We start from the raw sequence: 23,543 nt of genomic DNA, 5'->3' as shown, positions 1-23,543 counted from the left end.
ATAAAGTCTGAATATGTAAACATTTTACATATTTGCTTGAGCATGTTTTTTAAGCTTTTTGCCAGCTTGTGTGTGAAAAAGATCCTTTACTGTCCATTGGAATCACTGAATGGTTGAAAAGAGTACTCCTACATGCAAAAAAAAAAAGATTTTAGAAGTTTTTTTATCTGGTTCAATTATATGTTTGATTATCCAAACAATTTGATTAGCCGAAGTACCCTAGGTCCCAATTAGTATGGATAATCGACTCTCAACTGTAGCTGCAGAACTTTTCCCAGTTAGTGTTTTTTCCTCACCTTTTGTAGCTGATTTTTTTAAGTCCTCTGTATTTCTTTTTTTGCTGTTTTTCCAGGCAGTGCACTTACTAGCCAGTTACTGAAATGTACCCAGAAACACAAAAGTCTACTGGCCTTCTCTGATGAGTTTCTGTTTTCACACTGGGAGAGTTAGAATTAAGCTGTTACTCAATGTGCAGCCATCTTGGAAGTCCATGGCAGATAATCTCTGACAGAAAAGGTCAGTGTTATGAAGAAACCTGTATGATTTTTTTTTTTACTGTGTTGTAGAAACAACTCACTTTATGTATGTTCTGGTTAAGTACTGCATTCTCCATTCTGAACAGAAGTAATATATTCAAAACTTGCAGAACAAAATATAATGCATTTCAGAAGCCTTGTACCTTCTAATTACCATGTAGGCCTATCCATAGTCCCTATCAATATTTCATTTATTGACTATTTTTAATCTTTATTGACCGGGTTGGCCCTACTAGGTCAGTGGCCTTTTTTCAGGGGAGACCAGAGGTGGTATTTATACTGATGGGGGAAATTTAATCATTGCATCAGGGAACATCCCCTACTGTTTTTGATAGATGCATTGAGATCTTTTACATCCATCTGAACTACCACCAACTCAATCAGATGGGACCTTGGTTTAATATCCCATCAGAAGGATGGCACACTCAGGAGTGCATCACCCCATCCTCCCAATCCTGCGCTGCAGTGTCAGCAATCCAGTCACCTGGAGTGAGAATAGAACCCACAGCCCTCTGGACTTCTTGCACCAAAGTTGAGTGAGCTACCTATTTTGCCATTGACACTGCAAACAGATGGTAAGATCTCTGAAACAGTTTGATATTTCCTACTACAATTTTCTGGACATCATTAGAAGATGTTTGAAAATGATCAGTTAAAATATACCCACAGTAATGTATCTCAGCTTGTCATCTCCCTCCCCTGCACACATACTATACATACAAATATTCATACACACATACAGCCTTAACACGCAGTCCACAGTACTGTATGACTGTTACAGTATGAGCTGGGACCTTTAACCCACTTTCAGGGAGTGTATATAGTCTTTTGCATTGAAAGCATCCTTTGTTGTGTTAACACCTGCCCCATGTGGTCTTATCAGATAGTCCTCCTGTTGTATGCATGCAGCCGTACTACTTCAATCATCATTTAAAAAACAGAAAAAAAAAAATCATTCAATGTTATGATCAATGTATACAGCTAGCATTGTCCACAGATCGCAGTTTAAATTTCCTCAGTTGGTCACTATTTTATTTTTATTATTTTTTATTTATTAATTAAAAATACATATATTACCGTTATGGGCAGCACATGCTACAAGTCCTTTCCACAGATATACATCTGGTACCTTGCCAATATTTATATATACTTTAGCTTCTTACTTGTAACAAGAAATGGTCCCAGTGCCTTTGGGCATCTCTCCTGTTGTTCTCTATGGAAACACCAGGAAATCACCAAGAAAGCACTGATACATGTATGCAAGCAGCTAGCAACAGTGCTTACCAAAAGTGCAAGAGGTCATGCATGCTAGACATGACCTACCTATATGTGGAGTCATCTTAAAAACAAGTGCTGTTAAAATAAAAAGTCAACTTATTTATAAGCAGAATAACAAGGTAAACTGGGACTTGATAACATTTATTTTTAGGCATCAAAATTATCACCTTGTATGATTTACACCAGGAAACAGATGATACACAACTTTCTCACTGATCTTACCATGGCAAGTGCTAACTGCAAAACCAATACGTTTCCGTGCTCGATCAAACACCACATAAAAGCCCTCCATAATGACTGCTCCCATTACAGTTCCAGTTGTAGACTGAGAGATAGCAAACTTGTAGCAATCATCCTGTGAGGTTGCTACATCTTCTACAGGACGCAGATATTGCTAAAAAAAAAGAGGAAATTTTAGCATCCAGGCAACTCTTATTTGATGATGATTAGTTTTAACGTTAACGGTTTGCAGTAAAGAAACAATGTATCGTCACAGTTACTTCTTAATCTGTCTTATAGCAAACTCACCTTATCTCCTGTGGTGTTAACCCTGTATGTCTACTGGAGTCATCAGACATGTAGGTTTAGTTTTCATTTTGGTCTTGTATGCCATCATTTCCCATTCACTTTTCTATGCAAGTCCAACTATCCCTGCCACCTCTGATATGCCCATTATACCTATGTAACAATGCATGAGGTGCCATCCAGGTGTAAATTATTTACTGGGCTGGTATCGTCCTACTATTTATTTCTAGTAGGGCTGGAATCATGTTACTTGGGTATTACATGTCCACTATAGTCCTGTTCTCATGAGTCAGCTTACCACATGACGTCCTTCCATATCACTGTTGCAGTATTCATAAATGAAGGGATCTCCTGCCAAGGACAGCCCAGCTCAGGTGGCCAGTATACCAAAGTTGTTAGTACTTACAGGTATCGTACATCACAAATATGCTCCCCGCGCAAGGCATAGAGCATAAAGGTGATGTACAGACGCAAAAGACATAAACACACCAAACTTCTTTGCCTCCAGACCAAATGCCATAATTGAACATCGGTCTGAATGCCCTTCTGCTGTGCTGGTTGCCAAGCAATGTTTCAGATAACTGCCCTGTTGGGGTTTCTTCTTATCTTTCTTTTTTATTTAGTGCTGTTGAGTTCATATCATCCAGAAAGGGAAAATGTTAGTGTGATAGGCAGATTACACATAAAGACTATCACGACCAGTCTTTCTGTTTGGGTGCTTCCCATGACCATATGCAGTGTTCTGACAGGTTTATGTCCCTAAGACCCTACATAGTTGAATCTTCTTTTTATCTATTAACCTTGAAAACCAAAGTCTTAAGCTGTTGGCTCAGGGTGCTATTGCTGAAACGTCCTGTCCCGAGGTTCAGCCATCTGCCAACAAAAAGGTAAAAAAAACTTAGGTCTGATATGGCTGCTGTCCAGCCACCCCCACATGTCTCTCTTGATGCTTTGGATTCCTCTGTTGTGACCTCATAGGAGGCTGGCATGGGTCCATCTTCTCACATGTCCTTAGAGGCTTTACAAACATTTGTTCCTGACATTGAGGGGGAAACTCTGCTGATTATATTCCTTGGCCCAAGGGGGATTCCACAGATCTTAGGCAGGAGATCCCTACTACTCTTACTGAATGTCACTGGGGTCTGACTCACCAAGGATGTTTCGTACAGACGTCCGACAGAAATAGAAACCGAAAACCAAGCATATTTCCCCTATATTTAAGGATGCCCAATGGCAGTGGCAGGAATTTATTCAGGGATTATTTAATGCTTTGATGGCTTTAATGTCTCCTCAAGGGGTGTCTGTGCCTGCCCCTCCCTGGTCTTACACTCCTCTTAAAAGACCCAGGGAACTAGACTCTTCAGATGAGGATCTGGATTCTGGGGAAGAATCCCTGGCTTACTCTTCTCAAATCCTTTCCCCCCTTGATCTATGGTTCAGAGAAAGAGGATTTTATTCCTCCTGATTCCCCTTTGCAGGAACCCTCCTTTAGGGATACTGCTGCCCGCATGATGGAGTTTTTTAAGTGGGATTGTTCTCAAGTCTCTGATATAAGCTATCAGCTGTTCACCCTGTTCTGGCTGCCATCCTGGATACCCTTTCAGCAACTTCTGTGGCCCCTGATTCTCAGCCCCCTGCTCCCAAGAAACCTGATTGATTTTACAAGGTGTCTGACGAATGTAAATTTCTTTATAAATGCCCTTCTGCTGATCCTTCTGTAGTGTCTGTCTCTTCTGACAAGCTATCCAAGCTGCTGTCCTCTACCAAGTTGCTTCCTTCAGATAAAGATAGTAGAGCCATTGAGAGGCTGGGCAAAAAGGTTTATACTGCTGCCACTTTATCCTTTCGTGTCATCAACTACCAAACTCATATGACCAGGTATGTTTTGGACTTCCTTTCTCAGGTCTACAAAGTGGTTTCTGACCTCCCTGACTCTGAAAGAAAGGCTTCTGCCTTTTTCCTGTTGGGCAATACCTCTCAGGTTGCTCGCCACTCTATCAAATGCAGCTATGATGTGGCTGATGCCTCCTCCATGGCTGCTGCCTTTGGTTGTGTTAAGAGGCATTACTCTTGGCTTTGTCTTCAGGCTTTGCCTGATGATATTAAAGCCAAACTGTTGGATACTACTTTGGATAATAAAAATCTTTCAGGTGTTGCTGCTGCTGAACTTTTTAAGTCTCTCCAGGATAATGTTAAAGCATTGCAGGAAATGAAACATATTTTTGTTTCTCCTTTTTCTAAGTTTCAGAAGAATTACCCCACCATATCGGCTTTTGTTCACAGGCAGTCTTGTCCTCCACCTAAAGGAAAAAAGGGTTCCAGAAGTGTGCCTCCTGCCAACTCTACTCAAACCTCTACCTCCCAAAAAACTACTTTTCAGGATAAGCCAGGTTCCATTTAATAATTTGCTTCCCCTTTCCCTTGGCCAGGTTCCCTACCCCTCTGTCTTTCCTTGTCTCTTCCAAATTGGTTAAAGAGCACAACAGACTCTTGGGTTTCTGTCCATTATCTTTGAGGGCTATTTCATGGCTTGTAAATCTCTTCCTCCCTTTTTTGGGCATCTCTCAACCTCCTTGGGAACAGATTCTTCTTTTCCCAGAGGTGCTCCATTCTCTTTTGATCCAGGGCACCACTCAAGCTGTGCCTCCTACTCAGGTAAGGAGGGTACTTTACTCCAGAATATTTTTGGTTCCCAGAAAGGAGGGCATATGAAGACAAATTCTGGACCTTTCCCAGCTTTACATCTTTCTCAAGATTCCATCCTTTATAGGATGTTGTCTTGTCGCACTTTATTTCCCCTTCTTCAACCCCAGGCCTTTCTGGTCTCTCTGGATCTCAAGGATGCCTACCATCATATCCCCATCCATCCCCTTTTTAGGAAAGTTTTACACTTTCTCTGTTTCTTCCTTGCATTTTCAGTTCTCTGCTTTGTCGTTTGGTCTCTCTGCTGCCCCAAGGCTATTCACCAAATGCTGTCATTGCCTTTTGCAGGCTGAGAGGAGTTCATATCTTTTCTTATCTGGACAATCTGCTCATTCAAGCTTTTCTCCTTGATGCTCAGATTCAAGATCTCCAGTTTACTGTTTCCCCGTTGCAGAGTCTGAGGTTCACCATGAAATTTCAGAAATCAGCTCTGACCCCTTCTCAGGATCATATTTTCCTTGGTTGCAGGCTTCAGACCATCCCCATGCTGGCATCTCTCCCTGCTCCCAAGGCCCTGTCTCTTACTGCTTTTTTCCAGTCTGTTCTTCCTCTGGTTCAGTCACAACCAGGGACTTTCTCATTGTCCTTAAATTCATAGCTTCCACCATTCCCATGCTCCCTCTCACCAAGCTCCACATGACAAAGCTACAGCCGTACCTCAGGTCAGTGTGGCTCCAACATTGCCACCCTCTGGACTTCCCAGTCCTTTTCCTTCCTTGTCTCAAGCTGAAGTTTCAGTGGTGGATTCATCAACTTACCCTCAACAGGGGCTTCCTTTCCAGGCACCAGTCCCAACTCAAGAGCTCTTTACAGACACTCAGACCTGAGATGGGAGCCTCCTTCAGCTCTGTCAAGGTTCAGGGTCTCTGACTTCTTCATCACAGGTCCGACCACATCAGTATAAAGAAGATGATGGCTCTGCTCCTTGCTCTTCAAGCTTTTCATTCCCTCTTTCATCCTGGGCCCCAGAAAATTTTCACAGACAATACCACAGTGATGTGGTATGTCAAAAAGCAAGGGAGTATAAGGTCCGACCTTCTTTGCAGACTAGCTCTTCAGGTCTTGGGTTTAGCTGTTCCAGAGTCCCAAGTCCTCTGGCTTGGAAAGTGGACATCCTGTCTTTTCCTTGGAAGGGGGTGTTTCTGTAGGCCTTCCCTCCCCTTCCTCTGTTACCACATGTCTTGCACAAGATCAGGCAGGACTCTCCCAAAATCTTGCTAGTGACTCCCTTTTGGCCTAGACAGCATTGGTTCCCCCTTCTTTCTCACTTGGTCAGGGGCAAGCACCACAAGTTACCTCACCTGGTGGAACCTGTCACACAAAACAAGGGGTCTCTTATCCATCCTCACTTATCCACCCTTCAACTGATGCTGTGGGTGACAGGCACCTCTTTTCTGAGAATATGCTTCAGGTCCTGCAGGAGGCCAGGAAGCCCACTACCAGGAAATCAAATTTGTACAAATGGAAAAGATTTTCTGTCTGGTTCCTCTCTCACCATCAGGATCCCCTTTCTGTGGAGGTTCCTCTGGTTATCTCTTATTTGTTTGATCTGCTCCATGCTGGGTTGGCATATTCTTCAGTTAAAGCTCACCTGTAAGCAATTTCTGGTTTGTCTGCCCTTGACTCCTCCAAGCAATTTTTAAAGGCATCCTTCATATCAGGTCTCCCAGGAAGCCTATTCCACCTTTCTGGGATCTCAATTTCTTTCTAGAAAAATTTACTCAGGCTTCTTTTCAGCCTACTGCTTCAGATTCCTTACAACAGTGTACTTGGAAGACTGTTCTTCTTTTGGATCTCACTTTGGCCAAGAGGGTGTCTGAACATCAGGTTCTTATGGCTATTCCTCCTTTCTTAGTTTTCCACAGAGACAGGGTGTCTCTTCATACTAATCCTCCTTTTATGTCCAAGGTAGTCATTGAGTTGCCCCTTAATCAGTCTATTCATCTGCCTTCCTTTTTTCCTTCTCTGCAGTCTGCCAGTGAGAAGGTTCTTCACACCTTGGATTTGCATAGACAGCTCAGGTATTACTTAGCTAAAACTACAGTGAATTTGCATATCTGAGCAGCTTTTTGTTTCCTTTCAAACCAGCTCTTTGGGTTTAGCTGTTTCTAAGCAAACCATCTCTTCCTGGACTTCTAAAGCCATTTTCTTTTTGTTATTCTTTTTAGTGTAAATTGTCTTTCCTCATCAGTAAAGGCTCATTGTACCAGGGCTGTTGCCTCCTCTGGTGCTTTTTTGTCAAGGGGCTGGATACCAATTACACCCTTGAAGCTGCTACTTGAGGTTCTGTTCATACTTTCAGTAAGCAATACAAGTTGGACATTATTTCCAGGGCTATGCTGCATGGGATTCTAGAAGGCTCTTCCATGCAATCCTCCTCCCAGACTTCCACTTGAGCTTTTGTACTCTCCCTTCAGTTATAAATTCTGCAACAGTGATATGGAAGGACATAGCACAGTTCTGTAAAATCTTACCATAACAGTAGATGCCTTTCTCTTCACTGTTATATTTGCTCCCTCCCTCCTGCCCCCTCTGCTCTAGCCTGTTCTTTCTTGCCTTCCTGGCCAAGGGGCTCTTTTCCCTTTTCTCCTTCTGGATGAACATGTTCTTATTTGTCCCTAGGGACATTCTGTTCCTCCTGGGATTTTTTCAATTCTGAGTGTGTGCATCCATAATTCACCTTTATGCCCTATGCCTTGTGTGGGCAGCCTACGTGTAACATATGGCACCTTCAAGTACTAAAGGCTTTGACATACTGGCAGGATGTTGAGCCATCCTTGGCAGTAGATATGTTTAGTTATGAATACTAAAACAGTGAAGAGAAGGACATCTACTGTTATGGTAAGATTTTACACAACTACTTTCTTCTGCCTAAGGCAAGTGAAGAATTATATACTGCCTTCTATTGGTTTCTTGCTGTTACTTGCATTTACATGCATGCATACCACAGTATTTAACTATTTATTGTAATCAGCTAGTCTTATTACTGTATTGTACTTAGTACAATAAATACACAGAGACAACCGCTTTAGTTAATATGCTTTACTGTTACATTCTCCTTTCAGATCTACAAGCATGAGACACAGATGCTGTCAGCTCTCTATGACAAATTCCCAAAGCTTACTAAAATCCACAAGAGTACAAAATGACTAGTAAAACAAATTCACCGCAACTAAGAGAAAATAGTCATTTATTCCAAAAAATTCCAAGATGAGCGCTTTCGTTTGCTTCAAGCAAACTTCATCAGATAAAGAACTCACTGGTGCACACCTTTTTTATACACGTAATAGGTTAACCAAGAACTAATGATTCAATTAAGTCGTTAAAATCTTAAAGTTGCAAAATACACTGTTGTCTAAGACCATCACTTGACAAAATAAATACAAATGTAATTCAAAAGTAATGCAGAAAAAATTCCTGCAACCAAGACACTGATTTAAAATGCAATAAAAAAATGTGTATACATGTTGAAAATTCCCAAAGCTTGTTTATACACACACATATTTATACCAAAAAGTCTGATATTTTTCTCAAAGTCTGACGTATACCAATTCTTTCTTTGTATAACAGTTTGCCTTTGTTATTCTAATTTTTGATTTGTCCTTGATTCAAGTTCGGAGGTCCAAGGAAACTCAGTTATCTGAAACGTGGTGTTCTAGCACTATCTGTTATCTTGCTTGATGTTACATCTCTTTACTTTGTTGATGTCCTTCCAGCTGCCATCTGTGCAGTTATTTTTATAGACTTTGTTTCTCAATAACATACTCCTTTACATGGATGCCAATATCTAATAAGCTATGCCAGCACACTTACTACTATTTATTTTTCAGCATTTTATACCATTTCTAAATGAACCCTTTATATTTCATATCATTCTTGCAGCTTTTTATTCAAGCTAATAATCATGCTAACAACAGTTTAAATGGAGACAGAATACTATTTTCTTTCAGCAAGGAAAAACTTTAGCCCCAACAGCCTTCACTCTAATGTCCTATGTCAAGGCAAACACAGGTGCACATAGGGTAGAATGCTTCTCCTTTCCTGCCTACCCAGGCCTTCATATGATGAATATGATGACTGGTACCTACTGCCAAACTAGGTAGCCAACATTATAGACACAAATGCAAACACATCACTCAAAATGTAGTATTTTGGTCACCACTACTGATCAAAATGATAAAAAATGCCTTATTTAGAGTTGCTACCTCTGCACAAATCTGTTGTTATGGCAGATAAAACACAAACACTTTTAAGCAAGTTTAAATTTGAAATTAGTTTTGAGCATTCATTATATGAACTAGCGCTGTTTCATCAACTAGAGAGAGACAGAGACAGTGAGACAAAAGAGGAGGCCATTGGGAGTGCAAGAAACTTTCCTGTATCAGTTCTTCACATGGCTACCTCTGGGATCAAATCACTTTTAAAACTTTCTAGTGTAGTATCTGGCATATAACTGCCTTAACTAACAGTGAGTGCTTTGTTTTAAGTGACAATTATAAGAGCATTTATAAGCAGCAAAGCAAAAAATATGATACAGGTAAGCATTGAGAACATACCCCCCACCACGAAGACAGTATTCAGGAATAGGAATTAGAGTGAAGCAGGAAACCAGGAGGTACATGGGGAAGTGAAAAATGGCAGAAGTTGCAGAAGTCACAGGAGACAGACAAAACTACAGGCAGAATAAAGAGTAGCACGTTTATGCACTTCTGAATTTTAAGATGACCTGTGAGTGCTCTTTACTAGGGCCATCACTCCTTCCTTAGCTAAGAGAAGGCACAGATATATAGAAACTGCTTTTTAAGTGACTGAGTTTATTACTAAAGCACACATATGCTTTGCCTAGGAGATCACAGAGTTACCACTGGCAGCTGGAACACAACTCTTTCAAGTGGCTCTGTATTGAAATATCGGCACCTGAAATGCTGAGTGCCGACAAACAGAAAATAAGAGACAAAAAATGCTGGAGAAGAGTGAATATCAAACATCTCTTTTATCCTAAAAACTTATTTTTTGCAGAGGGGCAAGTCCCTTCTGCACCCCCAGTGACAGGAGGTGAATCCTCTACACCCCCAAAACTTATATATACCAACTCTGAGATTGCAATACCTCAGAGAAAAGGGATTATTCTGAGAAATGCCAGTCTCAGACTGACTATATGTAAGTCCAAATATTCAGCCATTCAGTCTCAGCATTATGGGACTCGTTACAGAGGGTCCCAACATTTCAAACAGTTACCCTTCAAGCACTTCCTTTAGATACTGGAATTTGACTCCATAAACTAGCAGTGTTTTTTTTTAAATGCCAACAACTTCAACCTCTCTTTTAAGTTCTAAATAACCAAAGTGAAGCATGAGCCAGGAACAGCCTAGCATGCTCATGCTGCAAAAGGTCTGCCATTTAGCTGAGAGTTTGTACATGAGCAGAAGTGCTCATGCACCTCCCATGGCAGCTACAGAGAAGCTTACAAATCTGCAGCAAGGGTGAGGATAGGACAGTCTCTTAGTCTCTTACCTCCGCTGGGGAATGAATGGGCTGAAGGGATCTCACACCAAGGAAAGTGAATTTATCAGTTAGGTGCAGGAAGAGGAGGCAGTGGGTCAATTATACAGACTGCAATAAAAAAGTAACAAACATTTGGGTACATAGTTAACCCTAATAAACAAAATTTATACTTGTACTGTAATAACATATTGGGTAGCCGTGTTTAAACTCATCAACCTAAAGGGCCAAAACCGCAGACTTCAGCCAGCTTGGCATTTAAAACCTTCCCAGGGTAATGGCTCCTCCGTTTTACCCATCAGATTCTGCAAACTAGCTAACTCTCCAGATCTCAGATATACCAGTCAAGAGAACAGAAAGAAACAATATCACCAGTGTTTTCCATGAGACAAGGGGATGGAGGGACCTGTTCATGCTATAGTTAAGTACTTAACTTATCTGGTATGAAGAAGCCTGTCTGTCAACCAGAAGGACAGAATTTCAAGACTGTCTCCTAGGTGGCCATCCTGGGAACATACTTTTGAGCATTGTGGCTTCAAATGAAGACTGAAACTTAAGAGGTCATACCCAGTTAATAGTGTTTTGCAAAAGTATCCAGTAAAGATCAACATGACAGCTATACAGATATCATTTAAAAATGCACTTCCAAAAAATACCTGAAAGGTAACCACTGCTCAATTTCAGTCTATTACAGGCACAGAGAGCAACATCTTATTATACTTTTCATGACACAACTTGACAAAGTCAGTAGGCCATTTAGATAAATTAACTTATGTAACTTTGGAACTTGATTTTGTTAGAAAATGCAACAATGGATTGAGAACTGTTCCTGCTTGATTTGATTCTACTCTGTGGACATGAATGAAGGGTAATAGATATTTACCTCTGTTCAAGTAGGCAGAAAAGAATATATGCAAACTGATGGACTGGTTAAGTTTTTCTCAGTGGCTACCTTAGACATAAAGGAAGTATCAGTCTGCAATGAAAGTATCCTTATGAAAGACCAGATAAGAAGGCTATACGCATCAGGTCTGTACTTCCGAAAAGCTTCTAGACGAAGGAATGTCCACTAGAAAAATAATCTTCTATGACTGATGGCTGAAATCAGTTTCAGACACAGGTTCAAAAGGAAGAATGGCTAATTTCCCGAAAATTAAATATAAATCCCATGGAGTGGCAATATGCTTGACAAGGGTCACATCTAGAAAGTCCTACTCACAAAACCTTTGCAAAACTTTAAGGTATCCAAAGATGAAGTGTTGAAGTTTTGATGGAAGTTAGCTATGGCAGCAAATTAGACATTTATGGAAGAATAACATAGGCCTGTATCAAAGATTTGATGTAGGGGAAGTCTGGTACTGCTTGAAGAGACTGCATATTCCCACTATCCACTCTATGTCAAAAGGATAATTATTGGATTCAGGCACCTAGGCGGTGCGACATCCACCTGTGAGACAGCTGGATGTGGACACATGGCAGGATGACAAATTAGCTGCAGTGACAAATGACTGTAGAATTGAGGAAACCCCTACACCCTAACCACAGGTGGCACATACAACCCCCCACAGTGATACACTGTGCACCCCCCCTTAGAAGCCACCATGTGCAACTGTCAGTGCAACATGTGGCTGGCATAGCATGCCACGTGGGCATGAAAGTGGTACCATGGAACCTGTGTGCTGTGGGCAAAGCCTTTATTAATTGAATATGGAATGTGATGTGTGTAGTGCTGGGTGCGTACTAAACTCAAACAGTATCAGAACGTATAGAAATGTGCCACAGCACAGAGAAAATCCTGCACATCACTGTAGTCACACTTACGTTGTAAGATGTGCTTTAGGCGACGCTCCCTTACTACAATAGCCTTCCTATGTGGTGTTACAGGCATCCTCCTCAGAAGAGATTCACGTCGGGTATCAGTCAGGTTCTGCTCCTGCTGCAGAACACACAGAAGGTCGGCTAGCTGTACAGTAGGGCATCCCAGTAATACCTTCAGCCGACGATGCCACACCTCCACCTGGTTGTTAGTCCGCGGGAAGTCCATTTCTAAGACATCAGACACATTACAAAACCGCAAAGGGTATGATGATGGCATTCGTGTCTGTGCTGAACAGCGGGATGCATACTTGCGTGGTCGGCCTTGTACATAATGATGGTCTAGAAAAACACCAATTGGCTGAGCACATTCCGGTAAGGAAGCCACAATGTCCAGAAATGCAGGGACAACATCATCCAATGGTAGGAATGCCAACGCTATTAGCTTGCGGATGGCAATTGAGAATGCAGTGTCCGTGCCATAGAGGGTGACAAGGTGATGATGCTGTATCTGACGCCAGATGATCTGTGCAAAATGGAATAGGCATCCCTTCAGAATACTCCTAGGGAATGCCTTCCGGCTGGCACATATTGCTGCCTTCTCAAAATCGGTCATAATATACTGTGGAGACAAAGTGCATCCCTGATCAGCAGCCATACCCTTCAGTACTTCCCACAAAGCAGTGTATGCAGACTCCGACTTCCGTGTCATGAGACAGTACACCAGGGGTACAATCCTTGTTGAGGTGGGGGTGCCAATACATCCATGTAATGTATATAGCTGGCGACATATATCAGCCCATGTGGGGAAGGTGCCATCTCCAAGAATGATGTCGGACCTGCACAAATCTGTCAAATTCTGTGTAGTAGTAAGTAGAACCAAGGAATCTGTCCCATCCATATCCGACCTTCTACGGAGGATGAAGCTACCCCTACGGAGTGGATACTGGCTGACATCAATATCTGCAAGTGTTGCTGGAGGTGTAGCCATGGATGCCCGTGCCCGCTGCCGTACCCTGGTTATGCTTCGCCGAAGTGTTGCATGACAAGGCATCTCCTGTAGTACGTTGTCATCTGCTGTGCCTAGGACACTCTGCATTACCAAGCTTGGCAATTCATTACCGTTTACTGCCCTCTGCTGCAGTTCTGCTCGCAGTGTAGCCACGTAGGCCATTGTTGCATCTGGGCCATGCTGGTGTGGCAGTGATTTCAGCAGTTCTTCCCCCTCTTCCTGGCGTACAGTGATGGCACATCCTCTGCACGCCTTTACTCTCCACTCGATACATGCCCAGTACCGTTTCAGTGTGCTTCACGTTCCAAATGGTAGAGGTACCCCTCAACCACCAGCATTGGTTTACCATGTTGGCTGGGCACTGTGGTGTATCTGTTGCCAAGCAGACCAGGGCTATACAGATACATAGATTCCAGCATGGTAGCAGCACTTGTTGATGGCCTCTCAGCATCCATTTCAGCCAGGCTAGCTGGGAATGGGATATACAACCAGCCTTGGAGCAAGTCCCTTCCAGACGGTGGGTTACTCGCTGTACAACACCTTGTCTTGTACCATGTGTACTAGCACTGTCTGCCACAGTGGCCCTGTACAGCTGTGTGCACTCCACCCATCTCTGATTGCCTCTCTGCTATAGTGTCACTGTTTGCAGTTAACACAACCCTGGTGTTGCCATATGCTTGTACTCTGGTAGGTGTCTACAAAGCCTAGTTGCAGCACAGATGCTCACTGTACTGCACCAGCCCCCTTTAACTCCCAGTTGTTGCTGCTGGCCATTCAGGGTGTTGGGCCCAGTCTCAGTTTCAGTGGCAGAAGTTACATAGGGAGGTACCTGTGTGTTGCACCCTTGTCTGCCTACATGGGACTACGTACTTGTGTACACCCCTATTGCAGGGACAAATGGATGGGTTTGGTTACACCTGCAGGACATACACTTCCATGGTGTGGGTGGTGGGTTAATGCTACTGTATGTCCTGCTACTGGGTTAGCAGTCCATGCTTGACCAGGTTGGCATGTTCCCACCTAACACTGCACCCAGGGGCTCTACCAGGACAGGTACTGTTTGTTGCAGGCATGCCTCTCATGTGAGTTGGTCCTATGCTAAAGCCCTCCTGCTGTGACATGATTCTTCCAAGTGCACAGACTGGTGTTTCATTAGGCTGTACTGTGTGTGGGGTATTGAGTCTGCAACTAAAGTGTATATCCCTTTACGGTCTTAGCCTGACACATGACTTAGTCTTGTATGCACCAGTTCTCAGGGTTAGCTGTGCTGTGTTGTATGTTTCGTAATGTAGATTTTACTTCCTGCTTCTTTGGGACCGTTTGCTGTGTTTTTGTGTTCAACAGGGGCTGTGAAGGTAAGTGATACTGGTGTGTATGTGTTTGCTTTACTTGTGTAGCACTACCAATGTGCCGTTTGTCTTTTCGATCGGTTTCCCATTGCCGGCCGTGTACACTGTCACTTGACAGCCTGCGTTTACACTTTAAGGGCCGGCTGCGTTTGTCGGTTTTCCTAACGCCATAGGCTACCACAGCGGGTCTTTCGTTCGGTCTAGCGGTGCTGCGGCCTTCTAGTTTTGGCGATGGAGCTCGCGGGCATTTGTCTCGTGATCTACACGCCGGAACCCATAATTATTATTATATTTCTGTCTATGTGGCCATGACCCGAATATGGGTTAGTTATAGAATTGCAATGATGACTGAAAAAATGGAAAAGGTAGCTGAAATAGCTAGTGTTGAGAAAGAAATGTGTGGTCATGATAAGCAAAATGAAGGCAGGCCACTAGAGTAGTAATCTAATGATGACAAAAAATATCTGAGCGAAAGTCAAGAAAATAAGAAAGGAAAGGTTGGACATGGACATGCAGTTGGACTGTAGGAAGGATATTGGGGTTTTACATGTCCGGCTGCTCATCATGATGTTTACTGAGCAGCAGGTAGCTGATGCATGAAATACAACGGTAATTTTAAATGGTCAAGTAGAATGTGTGCAGTGAACGTTTGTTGAAACTCTTAAAGAAAACACCTTAGCCTCACTGCAGAAATGGAAGAAGAGGAAGTAGAATTAATGGATTTTGTGAAAATTAAGATGGCATAATGGACCGGTTTTACAAAATTATCACTCTGGATCGAGATGTTTTCTAGGCTGCCATTATCAATATCCTAGAGGTTGTTATGGTAAACTTCTAATGATTTTACTGCAATCTTTGCCTGCGTATGAGAACAAGCAAGTACTGTGGCTTTTACACTAACTAGGAAGAAATTTATGGTTGAGGGCTGAATGACACGAGAATCGTGATTACTCAGGTGCAAGTTTTCATCACAGGCTGCAGTCTGAGGATTTTAAGAAGAATGTAAGAAATCTTGATTAAAATAAAACTTGACTTGTCCAGCTGAGCTGAATGTTTACTCATCAGAGGGATCTTTGACATTCACAAATGCTGAGGGAGCAATGGCTAAGTTGAAGGAACTGCCATTTCATTCCCTCCAAGAAATAATGGAAAGTAAGGAATGTAGAAATCTTGAGTGATTTTTCCAGCTTGCTTTTACCTTGTCTAGTGAAACTGGATGAGGTTCTACTTGGATGAGTTAAATTTGCAGATACAGAACTCTCCAGCTGCTGTTTTCCACAGGAAATCACTGCTGGTGTCTAAATGTCTGACAGCAGTGATTCGTTTTCACAGATGTCCAATTTTTTATGTTAATGTCACCATGGATTTGGTATATATGTATATAAATATACATATGTTTGGGGTTGTGGGGGTCAAGCCTCACACACTGGGATGCTCGCTGCTTACATTAAATTTTTTTCATGGGGTTGAAATCACAACCAGTTGTGATTGGTGATTTGGTTTCTTACACAGCTGTAAGTTGACAAGTTAAAGTGGAAGTTGATGAAGGCAGGGCCATGATATAGCGGTCAAGTAAATATGACTGAATGTTATAAGAATGACTGATATTTGGACTGGGTGTAATGTGCAATGTACAGGAGCTGTACATGCCATGTTGCCTTGCCCAGAATAATGTGCGGTGAGTATGAAGCCCATAAAAAGTACTGCATTCTGGGAAGAAGGTGACAACAATACTGAAAAAGTGGCATAATTAAGATAAAAAGAGGGATGGGAGAGATAATGAAGGGTTTGCAGCACTATATTAGGCTGTATCTTGGGCACAAATGTTTAAAGGATGATAGAGGATGTTGGATGGAAGCACCTGTTAAAACTAAGCATTATAATGCTAGAAGGAGAATAATACAATTAACATACTTTTGGGATTATGTACAAAATATTTATTAGGATTAAGAGCATGACAAAAAATGGACAAAAATGAAGAGAAGAGACAGAGAATGATATTTTAAATTACTGTCTTTGATAAGAAATCATTTATTCTCCCAGTTATGCATCTAAGAAATGAATTTTAAGACTAAAATGAGTACAGAGCTCATTTACAATTTCATGAGTAAATGCCTTAGAGGGGAGAAACTAACAGGACTCAATGCCATGTGTAGTAATAGCACTGAATCGATATGAATGGGGTAAAAAAGATAAAATTTGGTTATTTTTTTATTTTAGGAGATGTATATTTGCTGATTTGTTTAAAGATCACAGTTTTAAGTGTCAAATTAATTATTGAAAGTCACGTGTTCTTTGCTTTTATTACAATGTTTCATGATCGATAAAGTGGATTTAAAAAAAAGTAAATCTTAGAAAGGTAATCTAAAACTGCAGACACTGGAGCTGTAAAGGGGTCTAATCTCTTTACCTTTCTCTGTAGCACAGAGGGGTAGAGCTCTGTGACCCAAGTGACTAGGTTTTGATTAGTGGCTCCAGTACTGCACGAGATGGGAATGGAGAGGGACGAATGAAGGGAAATGACCCATTTGCCTCTCACAGTGGCGGGGGGGGGGGGTGCGATCTCCCTGGTGGAGACCTGAAACCATCACTTCTGCTGCTGGAGGATGAGATATGGCTGCCTGAAGGCAGCTGCAATTGCAGGTGTGTGTGTGGGGGGGACGCTATTCATGGATGGCCTGTTCAATGTCTCTACTGTCAACAGATGCATATGAGTTAAGGAAAGGAAGAAAAATGTAAAATGCTCAAATCATCCCTAATGGCTAGCTGGACAATGACTGCTCTGAGCTAGCTCTCGCCTGGTTGGGAAGAACAGGCTGGTTGATAGAGAGTGTCTGATTGTTGGCAAGCAGCTAAGGTAGCGAGTTGCAAGGAAAAAAAAGGGAGTCAAACCCCTTGAAAACAGACAAAATTAAAAAATGGTGCCCATTAACATTTGTACAGTTTTCTAGTATTACGCCTATGGGCTGAAGTCAAGATTTAGAATATCCCCGGAGAGTATGAAGAGTCACTGGCCATGAATGTAATTAGACTAAACATGCAGTTTGACAAAGTAAGCGAAGACCTGGGTGAAGCCTGACAGACAGCTGAGTCAGCATGGTTCTGGACAGCCTCAGACAGAGAGGTCTCTGCAAGACATGAGGCCACAACAAAAAGAACCATATTTGTCAATGTCAGAATGCAGCAGTGAGAATGACGCCGGACTTGTTCTCCCTGGTTTTTTGATGGACTTTACAATAAGGGAAAATGGGGAAAAGGTATAATGACTATTTCTGGGATGCTTTCCCACAGAAGAAATGAGGGAATAAAATTTGCAGCATTTGGCATTGGTCAAGGATGTACACAGATCACGGCAAGACTTCCTTCTGAAAGACTGACAGACCAGACCACTTGTGAGGTACTAGTACGCAGTGATTGACCCTATTTGCTAGAAAACTGGCACCTCCAGAAAAATAACTAGCTATCAGAAACTGACCTATTGATATAGCCCATTTCCATATCCTCACCAAGCAGCACAGTTGCTCAATGGAGAGATCTCTGCCTCGCAGATTCAGAGTCCAGGACTCATCTTGACTTCTGGATACTGTCTTTATGCAGTCTTCATGTTCTTCTTATGTCTCTGTGGGCTTTCTCTGGACATTCTGGTTTCCTCCCAAATTCTCAAAAACATGCTAGTGAACTGGCTAATCTAAATCATCTGTATATTTATAATTGCATTTATCCTTACCCTTGCGGCCCAGATTTGAAAAGGGTCTGTGGACTAGTCCACTTATCTGATGAACAAAAGATAAAATAAATAATAAATCACGCACCTCAGACTGCCTGCTCCTGATAATGTCTCCTGTACACTAGTGTAGATGGGTTCCTGATGATCACCACTACAGGAGGAAGAACTGGGCAGCCCAGAGTAAAGTAGGGAGTCAGCAGTGGAAATGAATTTGCATACTTTGAAAATCTTTATTACATGAGACACAAGATCCATTAACAGTGACAATTGCACTTTTCTGTTCAATTTAACTTTTCAGCTATTCAATGTCACTCCCTAGGATTTAAAGACTCACAAGAGACTCCTAAGCTGCAAATTGTTTGCCTAAAGTTGGTGATATTAGAAGTCCATAATCCAGGTAAAGAAACACTTTAATTCCTTGCAGCCTTTGGTCCATTGCAACTATGGGCATGTTACATCTGCTGTGAAACTGACTGAATGGATACATACAGAACTGATAATGATTGTCTGAAAGCCAGAAGTGTAGAAACCTTTTGGACTCTTGGTGATCTTGATATGTAGATAGGCATTTTGCAAATTCAGAGTACATCCAGTCTCCCTTTTGCAGATAAGGAAAGATGGAGTGCAATGGAAACATCTGGAAAGATCATTAGGGGACAAACTTTTTTAGACTCTTTTGATGGGGTAGGACATCTGGCAGTGGGAGAGAGTGTGGAAGGTGAGGGAGTAGAAAGGGATTGTGTAGCCTCTGGATATTACTGTTCAAATCCACTCATCACATGTGATGGTGAGCCACACATCCATGGACAGGAATGGACAACTTCTGATGACCTCCAGAGTGGCACTGTCAAGCAAGGCCTTGATTATTATACTGCTGTCCCTCTGAAAGAGGGTTGAAGAATTCTACTGATGTTTGTTCTTGCCTCTGGGGTGGCATCCCCTCCGAACATTTCAAAAGCCTCATTGGTTTAATCTTTTAACTTACTACTGTTGGCCACTCTGGTACCATAATTGATGTGGCATCTTTTGCATCCTTGAAAACACGAGTCTGAATGTCAACAGCTTTGAGGGTTTTGTCCTCCTTGTCTGTATTATCTGGGGTGCTTGCCCAAAAAGGCAGATACATCAGAGTAAACAAGAAACATCTTTATTAAATTAACATGTATGACATAGGCCATGTTACATTTATATAAATAACAATAAACCATAGTGATGCAGTCTGAGTTGCAAACATTATACATTCCAAACCGCGTGACACAACTTTAGCTGCAAACATTATACATCACTTTTAACATATCCAGTCATTGTAAGTCAACCATTATGTAGCTCATTCAAATCCTGCCTTGTTTTAAACCTCATTCCTGCTCTGCATGTATTGATCCCACAATTCCCATTGTTTCCTATGTAATTTGCTTCTACTCTTTTCTAAATATCCTAGTTCCAGTTGTTTTAATTGTGTTACTATCTTTGCTACTTATAGTAAAGTTGGTTTAGACTTTGATTTCCATTTTCTAGTAATTGCTTTTTTTGGCAGCCATCATAATTAGACTCAGCAAGGCCTTAATATGTTTAGGCAATTCTAAATTTGCATCATAGCTCAAAAAAAAAAAATTCCCTAGTCACTGCAATTTGCATACCCAGCATCTCTGACAGAGCAGTCTGCATGGAATCTTTGAAGTCTACCAACTCATTACACTCCCAGGAAAATATGTTCCCAGTTACCTCTTTCTGCTCCATCACACCTCCAACATTTGCTGTCTACCTGTGGAAAAATTCTTTGAAGTCCGCTTGGGGTATAAAAATACCTGTAAGCACTTCCAGGCAAAGATCCAAAATATTCTAGATTTTGATGCATATTTGGGAGCCATACATATATCCCCCCATTGTTTCTTTGTGAATTGTTTATCTAATCTCTTTTCCCAGTCCTTCTTAACCTCCTCTGATTGATTCTTATAGTTATCATGCAATATTTTATACACTCTAAGTATTAATTTCTTAATGGCAACTTTGGTTCTAGATTCTACTAAAAACCTAGCAGTGCTGGTCTTTTGTTTAGGAACCCCCAATTTCTTTTTCTTTGCCTATACTCTGATATCAATCCTTGATATGGAGGGCAATCTTTAACATGCAGTCCAAATAAGTTCTTGGTGTCTTCCCATTCTATTACTTTTTCCTATCTAATTATTTGCTCCAAAACCTTGGTTCCTATGCTAGTTTTCTCCAATACATTCCCACCCCCTCTTGCTTATTGTCTGTATCCCTAATTGTACTCATCCCTATTGACAGAATCTCTTTTCTCCATTCTCGTGTTGGCTTAGTTGTTTTCCTGAAAGGTCTGTATCCAAAATCCTAGTCTCTCCCTGTTACTTGAGCTTCCCCCTATTTCATCATCATCTCTTTCCACTTTGAATTATAGTTTTCTGCTTGTGCTATGTATATGATCCTTAACTGTGTTGCTCTGAAATACCCCTTCAATTCAGGTAATCCCAATCCGCCCTGTTTTATTGGTAGAATCAGCTTATCCCACTTGACTCTTGCTGTCTTCCCCTCCCAGATAAAATCCTTCAGCTCTTAATTAACTGCAAAATCTGTAAAATGCAGGCAAGTATGCTGACAAGGCTGGTACCCGCTGCCCTAACTGCATCATTCATTAATGTGCTAGTTGCAATGTGAGGTCTGAGACACAAGACATGCTTGCCATCTGTGGCTATAACTAAGTCTTGAACTGTCCCTCAGGCAACTGATCTAGGGAATGGGATATCTCATTAGCCAACTCCAACTGAAAGTGTAACATGTATGTCTGATAGTTAATTGCCTTCAATGTGAATGTTGAGGCCATGTAAACATGATTCCTAAATCTGTGCATTACTCTGAAATTTTATCAGGAGGATAAACAGAAAGACTCTGCAAAACTGGGGACATTTTAAGGAATGGTGTAGCAACAACAGAGCATGGCGTGGAGTCTCAACCTAGTAAATCTAATACATATAACACTGGAATATCTCGTCTGGTTCCTTTGCAGCAGGTGCCACTACAATGTCAGGTTCTTACTATGCAGCCTGACCACAAGGTGCACCATCCTAGCCACACACAGTCACTCAGGATGAAGAAAGGAAAGGCTTCTTCTAGGATCTTCTGGGAACAGGACATTGAGTCTCTGGGACATCTTCCCTCAGCCTCACAATTTTAGAGATTCGTTGAATTTGAGAAAATCTGTGAGGCTGGTGGAAAATCAACAATACAATTCTTTCATTATCTTTATTTGGCGTGGGAAATTCAAATGGGGTGAAAAAGTTCCTCCTTTTTCATCAATGCTTCTTAACTGACCAAAGGAGAATGGCTATGAAAATGAGGAAGATGCTTGCACTGATCCAGATACATATGGTAGCTCATGCAAGAGCAACTTGGCTCTTCCATCTTGTTGTCAAGTAGGACACATGGCCAAAGTAGCAGACAACAAAATGTCTCATGTCGAAGCAGTGATCAACATTAGCATAGGCACCAACAGTGACTGAAGCAGAACTGTCTGCAAAGTTGACATTAAGAGTGCAATTGACTCCATGCTCTGGGCCAAGAACACTGACCTCAACTACCTGGGAATGAATCCCATTGAGGCCAAAGGTGATGTTGAGCAGATCAGTATTAAACCCAACCCTGACTTCTTGGCCCCCCAGTAGTGGGGTTGCCAGACCAATTAAACACAAGCTCGGTGTCTACAATCTTGAGACAGAGGACTTGATGACTGAATCAGACAAGATTGGCAACAGTATCACACTGTTGGATTTTAGGCTGATCCTGAGCCCTCCATATACAGAAACTCCCACTGCTGCCAGCATGTGTCAGAGTCACTACCACTAATGATACTGTCAGTATGGAAACTGTCAACCCCAGAGTTTATGACCCTGAAACTAAGACTAGAACCAATGAATGGTCTCATCAAAAATGATGCTTAAACAGAAGCTAATGAAGAATTGGGACAAAAAAGGCAATTAAGGAGTGCCTCTGTCCACTTTGATACCAAAGGGGGAAGAGACATTTCCTGCTGAACCTTCACAAAGGCCTTTGCAGTCTTCTCAAAGTTAATGTCAGTAATAGCTGGCTATTAAATTAATTGACAGACCTGGTAGATGATGTTCTGGGATGAAAGGTCCATCTGATCTCCGAGACTGAAAAAATGCAGTTCTGTCTTCTCTAATCAGTTTCAAAAGAGAATGTTCAGCAGTAATAAATGGTCACTCTTACACCCCAGAAAGGGATGGAGTAGAGGCAGATGGAGATGAAGCCTCTTATCTGGGCTTCTTTCGGACAGGATCAGGCAAAAACACTTTAATACTATCACTTCTGACACTTTTATGTTTCTTCTATTTCCCATTGTCTTTCTCATGTTCCCTATCTTTCTGTTTGAAAGGGGGTCGACCCAGAGGGTAGGGTTGAGGCTGAAGCCCCTTCAGGGAAGGATGCAGTAGAACTGCCTTTCAAAGCTTGTATCAGCAAGTATTTTCCTGAGGGTTAAAAGGTTCACAAATATCACATTTTCCTTTCAATGCTCTCCCCTACAAAACAAAGAATGTATACCTATCTCATGCCAGAAGTTTGTGGCAACATTTATATTTCTTGATGGCTCAACTCTCAAAGACTAAAGAGCATAACAAAATACACAGTAGCAAGGAAAATAATCAACTGCAGCCTTTCAAACAGTAATTCAAGGGCTTTTAGCTAATTTAAAACTAAGGAAACCAAAAAAAGTTGCTAGCTGGCAATGCAAACAGCAACACAATTATAATGCTTTCAAACTGAGTTGTTTTAAACAAGTATAAAACTAGAAACAAACACTAGAAATCTTTAACTGTGGTGCCAAAAACCCGGCAAAGTGTAAAGGTATGGCAAAAAAAAAAGACACCGACACCTAGGCATAAAATGGCTACAACAGAAAAATTAGAAATGCCTATTATGTTCCACTGTGCAGAAGCAACAACACATTCCAACAATTGAAATATGAAGGTCCGATATTGTACAGAAAAGCATTTGAAAACAGCAAATCACCTGGGGACACTTCCCCGATGCAAGCTTTTTGAGCAGCTAACCAGCTCTGAAGA

The 23,543-nt window shown here is 41.7% G+C and overlaps 1 protein-coding gene across 1 annotated transcript in view; it reads right to left on the bottom strand.

Annotated features, from left to right (window-relative positions):
* The window catches only part of BACE1 (beta-secretase 1), a 705,087-nt gene that overhangs the window by 161,913 nt on the left and 519,631 nt on the right, over positions 1-23,543 (bottom strand). The window contains exon 8 of the mRNA XM_044080958.1: positions 2,037-2,208. Within this exon, the coding sequence (XP_043936893.1) occupies positions 2,037-2,208 (172 nt within the window). The remainder of the gene's footprint in view (positions 1-2,036; positions 2,209-23,543) is intronic.

This window comes from Protopterus annectens, chromosome 8.part0 (genome assembly GCF_019279795.1).
Source record: "Protopterus annectens isolate FY-2018-M chromosome 8.part0, PAN1.0, whole genome shotgun sequence".
NCBI classification, from domain to species: domain Eukaryota; kingdom Metazoa; phylum Chordata; order Ceratodontiformes; family Protopteridae; genus Protopterus; species Protopterus annectens.
This window is presented reverse-complemented; position numbering and strand designations above follow the sequence as displayed.